Here is an 11,092-nt window from a genome sequence, read left to right as displayed (position 1 = left end):
GTGTGAGTGTGCGCACAGGAGAGACATTTGCTCTCAAGGTTACTATCTGTAAGACCAAGAGCATCCCCTTGGCCTGTGGCAAATTCACCATCCTGGGGCACTTCCCCACCACCCCTATTCTCACCTCCACCCCCAAAACAGACAGCAGCGAATAACAGGAGTGTAATGCTTTGCCCAGAATTCTAATAAAATTGCACTTATTTAAGATGTGATGTGCTGCACATCAGCCAAGCCCTTTAGAAGCAAAACTTACGAAGTTTGAGCAGATGATCTATTTCCAAAGTGCTTCAGATAGATTAGATAGACAGACAGACAGACAACAATATAGACACAGCTTCAAGCAACGTTGTTATTGACCATAAATGCTAAACTATATGGACTCGAGAGGAATTCTTTCAGCTATTGTCTAAAAAGTGTATGCTTACATTTGTTTGGCATTTGCATGAAGAAATATTGGCAGGATACACCAGAAACTAACCAATTTTGGGAGGTAGAATAAGGACAGGAAGCAGAGTGATACTTTCTACAAAACCTTTCAAAGCTTTTAAATTTTTGGACCACAGGAATATATCACCCATTCAAATTTTAAAAAGCAACATTTACATCTACATGGAGCCTTGTTCATGTTGGAAGCTCTTTTGCATGAAGCATACAAGCATGCCACGTTTGGTTTTCTCTGTGTTCCCACAAAAGATAAAATCAAATGCCTCCATCAACCAGGGACCCACAGGGATTGGTGTGTGTCATCACCATGGTTTCTGGTTTCTGTAATTGATGCTTTGACATCATGGGGCCATGCTGACGCTGGACTGCCCCTCCAGGAATGATCCAGTTCCTAGAGATGTTAAAGGGCTCATCTGCCAGTTTGCTTGACACATGCAAACCAACCAATCCAGAGCCCAACCACCTCCCTTACTGGCTTCCATACTCTGGGTCACCATCCACCTGCCCTAATCATCCCAGCACCAGGCACCAGATAACTGGGAACAGCCCCCATTTCCAGGAGGCTGCTGAAATTATCAAACTAGCCAGTCTTTTTTTTTTTGAGACCGAGTTTCGCTCTTGTTACCCAGGCTGGGGTGCAATGGCGCGATCTCGGCTCACCGCAACCTCCGCCTCCTGGGTTCAGGCAATTCTCCTGCCTCAGCCTCCTGAGTAGCTGGGATTACAGGCATGCGCCACCATGCCCAGCTAATTTTTTGTATTTTTAGTAGAGACGGGGTTTCACCATGTTGACTAGGATGGTCTCGATCTCCTGACCTCATGATCCACCCGCCTCGGCCTCCCACAGTGCTGGGATTACAGGCTTGAGCCACTGTGCCCGGCAAACTAGCCAGTCTTTAAGCCTGCTTAGTCCGCCTCCCCATCTCCTCCTCACAGTAACCACAGTAAAGTCTCCTGCTACGTCTTCCCTTGATTCTTCTGCCTCTTGACGTATCCTGGTCCTTCCCCGTATGCTTCCCCAGGGCATATGTGCCCCCTTGATGTGGGATCTGCCTGTATTACAAACTATCTTTTCAATGGCAGTCACCTCTTCATCTGTTGGCCTTGCCATCCTGAACAATAATACAATCTGCATCTTACGACCTTGGGCCTACAGGAGGAAGGCACAGAGGACATGCAATTTTAGTTGCAATAAAAAGAAAATTATAATTTTATCATTTATAACTTATAATTTCACAGAATGCTTCTTAAATGAAAGCCAAGAATATGTTCTATCCCAGCAGGAGAAACCGGTGAAGGTTAGGACACATTGCTCAGGGCAGTTTGGCTGCCAACACCCCCACGTGTACTTCTATTAATAAATGTTAGACCCACGAGAACTGTATGCTCATAAATGAGCCCACAGGCGGCTCCGTTACTGGGTGGTCTGTGCTCATGTGCCTCCCCACAAGGAGGGAAGTGCTAAAACGCATCAGTTCTGCAGGAATCATCATGTGGCGAGCCTAGGTGATGTTTACATTGTGCATTTGTCACTTTAAGTAGGCCTCATACATGAAAATGGGTATTTATTACAAAACGGACAAAGAAGGGATGATTCCACAGTCCATAAACCGTGTATGCCGAAAGCACTTTTCAAACAGGAAACTTGGGTGACTTAAATGATTTAATTTGGCAGCAGGAATTTGTTTCACTCGCCCACCACGTCACAGGAGCCTAAGGTAGTAAACGGAGTTCATGACAGCAGCCTTCACACAATTGTCGGTGACTGAGGGCAGTGTCCAAGCCACGGCTGCCAAGGGTCTCTTGGTTGCCAGAGCAGCACAAAGAGCATGAAAGCCAAATGAGGAGAAAAGCCAGTCCCTGGAGGATTGTGCGGGCAAGAGTGAAAACTCACACATGAACCTGAACTGCTCTGGGATTGATTTTCTGAAATGACAGTTTAGAGGCTGAAAATTCACAATTCTTTCACTTGGTCAGGTTTCTAATCTATTTTTATTTTTTTGCCAACACTTTGAAATTGTGATATTTCACAAAGAAGAGTCAGATTTCTAGCTTTCATGGAAAAACTAGGATGTCTGGCCATACCGGGCCCATGCTTCCAGGCAAAACCACCAGCTCAACTGAGCAGGGGTAGCAGCTCCCTGGCTCGGGGCCTGAGCGCTCCTGCTCACCACAGTCCCCACCACTCCATACTGCTCCCAGCAGGGCCGCTGAGTGCTAGTAAGCACGTATCATTGTACTAAAGAAACACTTGTTTGTACTTAGGGTTCTTTCAAGTGTGGGAATATGAAAATTGGACTTAGAAGACTTAGGTTTTTCCAAAAAAAAAAAAAAATGGAAGCCAGGGAATGCTCTGATGTGCTTAATAGGACAACAGATGTCTAGACATCTTATCCCTACTTTCAAGACCTCACCATACAAGGATTGGGAAGAGAAACTTCTTCAGTGAAGGCTGAGCCAGGGGATGGGGCTGCGGAGCCAAATTCAGGTCTTGGCAGAGGAACACAGCCTGCGCAAGGGGATGGCTGAGGAAGCGGCACTGCAGTGACTGCATGGCTGGGAGAAGCGCCTCTCAGCCGGAGAATGAGACCAAACGGCGAATCAATCTTTGAAAGTCAGATGGGCAGTAAATGAACATGCTGATCAATTCTAACCTTAGCTACTAAGCAGGAAGCCCCATCCTTGCACAGAACCGAATTTGACGCGTCAAGAAAAAGGCAACTAGTCAACCCGAGTCTGCTGCCTACTAGTCTATTTGAAATCAAAATGCTTTAAACAACGCAGCTGGAAAGCAGAGGGAAATGAAAAACCCAAGGAAAGCCCATGTGCTTTGCAGCTGGGTCATCAAAGAGATTTCCTGTGGCTGCCAAAAAGAAGTATGGAAGAAAAGAAAAATCCCTGTCAACCCCCTTCTTCTTCCAAAATAAAACAAGCTGTGTGTTCATTTTCCAATGTGCGCAGATCATTCCCCTAGGGTAAGAACATAACACACTTTCTAACTCACAGAATGTGACCGGAAGAATGGGAGGGGCCAGGCCCCAGGAGTCGGGGTATTTGGTGTCCACCCCGTCCCAAGGCAGGGGACAAAAAGAACCATGCCTTTATATTTTATACACAAACATCTTGGACAGACCAAAGTAGAGCACAGATTTTATTTAATTAAAATAGATTAAAAACAGCCTGTGTAAAAGAATTAGAATTCTCAATAATTTACTATTATTTACATTAGCAAATGTCGGTCGTTAGTAGACACTGGGAGCAGAGACGCTGGAAGAACGGGGGCCCTCTCCCGTGGGCAAGGAGCCCGGCTTCCCTCCATTTCTGTCCTTTCAGGTTCACGGTGGCAACTCTGTCAATGAGCACACCAGGGTAGTGTGGCTGCAGCCCCGGGGCCCGTACTGAAGGCCCGGAGACTTGGCAGGCCGGGAAGAAATTCCTTTCCTCTGGGAAGAACCACTAAGGCTCGCTCAGTTCAAGCGCACACGGGCGTCTGGTGAGAACGCCTTCTCTGCCCTGCAGCCAATACCCCACCGTGCTGGGCCTTCTGCAAACACTCCTAGGGTTGACCCAAACCCAGTTTTCAGATAAAAGGTCAAAAGCAACAACAACAAAAAGCCACACCTCCCAGTTCTCAGAGAAATCCTGGATTACTAAACATCCCCTGCCTGTGGCATCTGGAATGGGTGACTTGTCAAAATCTCCCTCAAGACGTTTTATGTGTTTGCCGTGGGAGGGAACAGTGGGGAGCCAGGGTGGCCGGGGGGACTGGGCCACTTGACCAAGCTGGATGCAGCTCCTAGGAAGCAGTCACAGTGAGGGCGAGCTCATAGGAGCTGCCCCGGGCCTGAAGTGCGCAGCCCTGCAAGCACCAAGCAGGGAGTGAAGACCCTCAGAACAAAGGCCTTGTGGCCTCTGGGCCGTGGGCTTGGATTGCTGGAGACTCCACGGTCAGCCTGGACCACTAGGAGCCCCCGCTGCTCCACTCGCAGGACACCTCGGTCTCCTAGCGTCAGTGGGGCCTGGGTCGTCTGGGAGGTCCAGGGCTGGGGCAGCAGCTGTGGCCATGGCGGCCAGCACAGTGGACAGCACCAGAGCTGGCAGTGAAGGGCTGAGGTGGGGGAGGCCCGATGGAGAGGCTCAGTCCAAAATGTCTGTCTCGAAGGGGACCAGGTGGTAATACGACAGGTTGGTGACGTAAGCTGCCGGGTCGTCCCCGTCCTCCAGCTCTGAGGGAAACTCACTGCCGTTCTCAAATCTGAAATTAGAGAAAACAGAGGTGAGGGCTGGCTCATTGCTGGGATCACCACCAAACATCACTGGGCCTGTGAGCATGGCTTTCAATGCCCACTAGGAAGTGTGCAAAAAACCATGGCTACAAATTAACTGGTGAGCTGGCTCCTACTCTGAGACTGCCAGAGCTTGTGGTTTCCACTGCCTTGGAGACTGCCGTCTGTATTTAGTTAGTCACTCCTTAGCGAGGCCTCCATTCATGCCTTCATTCATGGAGTGCAGAGTTTCACCTCTTGTTCCATGCCCAGCAGGCTCTGGGATCAGTGGTGGACAAGGCAGGCAGGGTCTGTCCTCAGGAAAGAGGCGCCTGCCTCGTGCTGAGCCCTGGGGACAGCATGGAGAGAATGGTCACGGGCTCACAGCCTGACCACAGCGGAGACGGCACATGTCCGCACAGGAGGCTGTCGAGGGAACAGGAGGCTGGAGAGGAGCTGGCGAGGCCCGTGGAGGTCACACGGGGAGACACCTTCCAGCGGGGAAGCCTGCATGTGGGCGTGTGTTTCACTCGGGCTCTGGCGGATGAGAAGCATCCAAATGTGGGGAGCTTAAATGGGGTGTGGACAACTACGGGAAGAATACAAACCCCAAACATAAGGGGATGTAAAAGCCCCCTATACTGACCCCCACGCACTGAACTGCTTCCACTCCCTCTCCAGCCCCGGCACGGCCTCCTAAGCTGGTAAAAGACTCCAAGTCTTTAAAAGGGCATAACAAAGAGAAAAGCACAAGAAGAACATTCTCCCCAGGAAGGGGGTCGGAGCAGTGCTGCCTGTGCTATTGCCATCTGCCTCAACCTACGAATCAGCCCAAGCCAGGGAGGCCACCCCGCCCTCCTGGGAGCCACCTCAGAGCTGCCTCCCAGTGCCTGCAGGTGGCCCTGGCCCGTCGACAGCTGCAGGAACTCAGCCATATCTGGAAAGCTTTGCTGTGACCAAGAAGACTACAGAGTCTCGGGCCCCTGGCTGGACACAGAAGAAGGCAGGGCCAGCACAAGTCCCCTATACCTAGTACATTGTGCGAATTCCGCTGACCTCAAGGGGGAAGGCAGCTTTAAGGCATTTGGATAGGAGAGGCTGAGGCCACAGAGGTGGGCCTCCCCTCTGCCTCCATGGCCAGGCCTGGAGTGTGTGTGTGTGTGTGTGGGGGGGGGGGGGGTCAGCCCCTGCCTCGGTTTCCCTGTGCTCATGGTCCTGGCAGTGCGAGGTTGGGGTGGAGGCCGTGGCACAGAGAGACCTGGCTGCAGGTAGGAGAGCTGTGCGAGCTCAGGGGGACAGAGCAGCTCTCCCACTTCATCCTAGGGAGTGAAATCCCTTCGCTAAACCAGGGCTGAACGGAAACCCGAGGGGGAATCTTGGACTTGCTGAAAGGCTCAAGTCAGGTGAGGGATAGGTCCACAGTGCCTGCCCAAACAGTGTCCCACCACCTGCCTGTCCTCCCTGCCCAGATCACAAGATGACGCTGGGGACATGAGGACAGAGGGGGACTGGGATGCTCGGGGTAAATGAGTCACAGGACTGAAGCCCCCCGGAGGTCCCCACAGAACTGCCTGGTCCCTTGGTCCTGAATGACCTCCCAGAAGTCAGGCAATCTCTTCACCAGCTGAGACTGTCACCTGCAGGGGCCCAGAAGTCCCGCCAGCCCCGTCTCTATCAGATACATTCATTCATTCCCTGAGTGCAGGGCACTGGTGCCCACTACCCCCTGGGGCCAGATGGGGAGCAGCCTGCTAAGACTCTGCTGTGGGGCCCTGCCATGGGCCTGGCAGCACTGGGCTCACAGGCTCAGACCAGACAGTCCGCCTCAGGTGCCAGCGAGGGTGGTCAGCCTTGGATGCCGGCAAGGACGGTGAGCCTCAGGTGCCGGCAAGGTCAGCTGTGTGGGGGGGTGAGGCCTCCAGCTCTGCAAATGGCATCTCTCTGTGCCATTGGTCAATCTCAACCCCTACCCCGCTGACAGCAGTGCAGTGTAGAAACAGATCGTCCCTGAGACACACTGCAACTAGACCACCAACTCCATTGCGCTGCCTGGGTTGGAGCAGCCAGAGACAGGCCCAGGAGGTTGAGCCGGAACTCCTTCCAAATGCTCCTGAGCCCCATGGCAGGCGTTTCTGTTAGGCTTTCCTGGGATCATGGAGACTTTCCCGACCCTCTCTCCCTGTGAGCCAGGTGTCCCAGCACAGGTGGCTGCCTTTTCAAAACCTGTCATTCCTGTCCACACACAGCCCGGGCAGCGCAAGAGCCACGCCTCCCGGACCTCTTCCCTCTCCGTGCCTTTCTCCCCAGCTCCAGGCTGCTCACAGCTGAACCTGTCTCCTAAATCTGGCCTCACTCCAGGATGCTGAGGGCCTCCTGGAGATAGAAAGAGGTGCCCTTGGAAACACTGCAGACTCAGGGCCTGCACAAATGATGATGAGGAAGGGTCCCCATCTGCCTTCGCCCCCTCATAGTCCCTGGCCAGTCACTACCCCTGCCAAGCCAAAGGGCCTCTTTCTTTCATTCATAGTTAACTCCAGCCTCATATTTCCATGGTGCCAGCCTGCGAGCATGGGGGACCCACACGAAATGAGGGAATGAGTTATGTACAGTGGGGTCAGGGCAAGGCCGGCACAGCTCCTGCCACCAGCAGCTCAGGACCCCTCCACTGGGAAAGATTCTCGAACCGTCTACCCGAGAGACACACTTAGAACTGAGAACGTGGGGTCTGTTAGTAGGTGCCAGTCCCACAAGCCTGACAGGGAACGCCCCTCCATGCTCAGTCACAGAGCAGGGGTCAGCAGAGGAGGCTCAGGCCACCGGCTGGAGCCCCGGCTCAGGCTGGGTTCACACCCCGCAGCTCACAGACCCGGATGTGGGGCTCGGCACACGTGGCCGGCCTAGTTCTAGTTTCAATCTGCTGCTGCGGAGGGCTAGCAAATGGGTGGGGCTAGACCTGGGCCATCCCCAGCCTATGTCATTCCTGGGCCCACAGGGAGACTCTGCAGCCAGAGCTGCCTCTGGGGGGGGGCGGGTCTCGAGTGGGATGTTTTATACTCGTCCTCCGTGGCCTTCAACATAACCGGCAGAATGGTCCCAGGAAGGTAAGAGAAGTCAGGAGAGGTTAAGTAACTTTTTGAGCTCATACAGCCAAGAAGCAGCCTGGAGTTGGCTGTGTCAGGAAAGAGAGGCCAAGCTCTGGTGCCCCCGTAATTCACCAAGAAGATGCCTGGAGGAAAGCCAAGGCTGAGGCTGCTGTGCCTCACAGTGCCCCAGTGTTGGGCTCTCTAGAGCATGTGTGACAGTCAAATCAGAGACAGAAAGAGCGGAGAAGACAGTGCTGGCTTTGGCTGTCCAGCCTCAGTAATCAGACACAGCCTACACCTTTAGCACAGGGCTGCAGGCCAGGCTCCACCCCATAGCCGGCCAGTGAGGCAAACGTGTCGCCGTCCCAGGGAATCAGAACTGCTGTGTGTGAGGTATGTGGCCTTCCTGGCCCTGGAGACAACATCACACTCTTCAGGGCCCCACAAAAGCCAGGCCCCCAACCCCAAAATGTATCCTAAATGCCCCTCGTAGCTGGCAACTCCATCTTCCACAGATTCACTAATCAAGATCTCACCAGACTCTAGGAAAGACAAACTTAAAATCAGTGTCCAAATGCACACAGGGACTGCTGGGTGGCTCTGGGTAGCCAGTGACTTCCATAAAAACAGCCCCATCCTGCAAGGCAAACGGCTTAGGACAGTCTATGAAATGATACTGAAACCAGCATACTTACAAGTGCTCTGTCGGGTCCACGCCCAGGTGCTGGTCTCTTCCGTTTGGTATACTGTGGTCAATTACTATTGTTTCGGTATTTGCTAAACAAAATCCATTGGACCTCATGATTTCTGAAAATCAAAGCAGTAAGGTGAGTCCTCCAGAGGGGTTGGTGCTTGAGTTCTTAGTTTGGGGCTGACCCCAATCCTCCTCCTTTCTCCTCCACCTGTTCCCCACCTCTCTCTTCCACACTGTAAGAGAACGCTGTGCACCTGAGACCCATTCAGAGCCCCACTGCACAAAGTCAGGGCAGAGGTCAACCCCCACAGGCACCAGGCCTGCTGCGTGTCTACCCAGACAAAGGTGCCCTGCTGGCTGACGACTCTCACCATATGCCCTTCGCTGTGGGCTTAAAGCTGGAGTGCACAGCAGGAGCACCGGGCTCACATCTGTGAGTTTATATGTGAGAGCGGATCTATGGCACAGTGATGCATGGCTGTGCCCAGGGTACCCACCTTGCTGAGCTCTCCCCATGGCGAAGACAGGAGTAACAATACCGGCTGCCCTGGGTTGCTGTATTCTGATTGAATGAGATCCGTGTGCATTTTATTTTATTTTTATTTCAATCGTTTTTGGGGTACAGGTGGGTCTTGGTTACATGGATAAGCTCTGTAGTGGTGATTTCTGAGATTCTAGTGGATCCGTCACCCAAGCAGTGTACGCTATGCCTGATGTGTAGTCTTAGTCTTTTAACCCTTCCCCCTCACCCTTCCCTCCAATTCCCCAAATGCCATATCATTCTTATGCCTTTGCATCCTCATAGCTTAGCTCCCACTGGTAAGTGAGAACACATGATATTATTGGTTGTCCATTCCTGAGTTACTTCTCAGTGTGTATTTTAAACCAAAGGGTGATTTTCACTTTTCTACTTGATATAATTCTGTATGTAAATGATTTTTTTTTTTTTCCAAATAAGCACAGATTTGGGTAATTTAGAAAAGCCAACAAAGAAAAATGACTTCCTATGTCCACACTGGCCGCATGCATTAGCTACAGAGGGTGGAAGTCTGCGCTCGTCCTTGGCTGGAAAGGCTGGAATGAAGAATGAGAGCCAGGACAATGAGTTCCACAGCCTTGGGACTCAGTTTCTTCCACTGGAAAATTTCAAAGGTGCATTAATCTCTGAGGATCCTCCTCACTCTGAAATCCCATGAACTCCTGGATCCCATAACACCATCTGGTCCATCTAAGTATAAAAAGCAAGGGTGGTGGATGCTCAGCTGTAGCGTTCATTTGTATTTTCTGAGGGACGGCGTTTCCGTCCCCTCGCTCAGCAGATGAGATCTGGTAGCAATGGCCAGTTGTTGGCGCTGAATCCCTCCAGCTGCTCACGAGGCTGCTCGTCTCCCAACCTCACTTCTACACCCAGGACCACCTTGCCTGTTCTTTCGAATCAGAACCTCTATGTACCCCATCATAAAAGACATGCCAAAAACAACTCCAAATTCCTGGTGCCTTCTCAAACCCAAGGGACTATCTTCTTCCCATTTGGGGCACAGCTCCAGACAGCCCACCCTCTCCCGGGACACGCCAGGCCCGACAGGAACACCGCTCACTGCCCCATCGGATGACTTGATTGCCTGGGCGACTGTTTTCCTTCACTGTTTCTTATGCCTTACCACAATTCAGACTGGTTTGTTCTGGTGTATGGATTTGCTTTTTGTGTAACTGAAATGGTCACTTTCTGTTTATTCTTAATCTTTCTAGGTATTTGGTTCTCAGTCCTGTGAACTTCTTTCCATATGAAGACAAGTAGGGAAATTAACGCAAAAATGAGGAAAGAAAAACAGATTCTCTCCTCGCCCCCCCATATGATCAAAATGTCGATTCGTCAGTCAGATTATTGAAGTCATCGCTAAAATTCCGCCTGTCTTTCTGGAGAAGGGGCTGCTGGTGTTTCGTAGGGCCATCAGTCCTCAGCTCTTCCCTGTCCCACCTGGTGGGGCTGCAGGCCCTGAGAAGGAGCTCTGCAAAGCAAAGAGGGGTCAGTGTCCCAACTCTGGGGTCAGCCACACTTCCAGGTACAAAAGGGGCAGAAAGATGCTTACGAAAGCCTCACTGAACAGGCAGACTGAAAACTGCTAGATCTGAACAAGACAAACTAAGATTCCCTCGCCTCTCTATCTAAAATGGGTGGCAGCACAGAACCACTGCGTTTATTGTTTTCATTAACTCTGACCCAAATCTGTCTTTCTTGGGAAGCACATGAAACCTCAGAGCAACCTCCAGGCAGCCTGCTGACAGCCCCCTCCCCTTTCTCCCACCCCTTTGCAAAGGGAAGTTGGTTGGATGATGGCCTACAAGTTAAAACAAATGTCACTGCTGCAAATCACTTCTGAAGGAAATTCTGAAGGGTTACCTTGCATGCCTAATCTTTCGTAAATGTGAAATTTGGAGCTCTACAAAATGGAGTCTTTACCAGTGCCCCAAAAAATAGACCTGTAAGAAATAATTCCTTAACCTATGATAAGAAGCCACATGCATATACATGTGGTTTAATTATTTGGAAGACTGGCTGGGCCCTGCAAACACTAAGGTGTGTCTGATGCCTCCTGCATGGACCT

General features: G+C 51.5%; 1 protein-coding gene across 1 annotated transcript in view; it reads right to left on the bottom strand.

Annotated features, from left to right (window-relative positions):
- Positions 1 to 3,559: 3,559 nt before the first annotated feature.
- The window catches only part of PXDC1 (PX domain containing 1), a 30,289-nt gene continuing 22,756 nt past the window's right edge, over positions 3,560 to 11,092 (bottom strand). Inside the window, exons 4-5 of the mRNA XM_032250059.1 lie at positions 8,488 to 8,599; positions 3,560 to 4,699 (exon numbers count right to left, since the gene is read on the bottom strand). Coding sequence (XP_032105950.1) covers positions 4,582 to 4,699; positions 8,488 to 8,599 — 230 coding nt within the window. The 3' untranslated portion in view covers positions 3,560 to 4,581. The remainder of the gene's footprint in view (positions 4,700 to 8,487; positions 8,600 to 11,092) is intronic.

This window comes from Sapajus apella, unplaced genomic scaffold (assembly GCF_009761245.1).
Source record: "Sapajus apella isolate SASKATOON/1434 unplaced genomic scaffold, GSC_monkey_1.0 scaffold70, whole genome shotgun sequence".
In the NCBI taxonomy this organism is placed as follows: domain Eukaryota; kingdom Metazoa; phylum Chordata; class Mammalia; order Primates; family Cebidae; genus Sapajus; species Sapajus apella.
The sequence above is the reverse complement of the archived record's forward strand: the minus strand, read 5'-3'. Positions and strand labels throughout refer to the sequence as shown.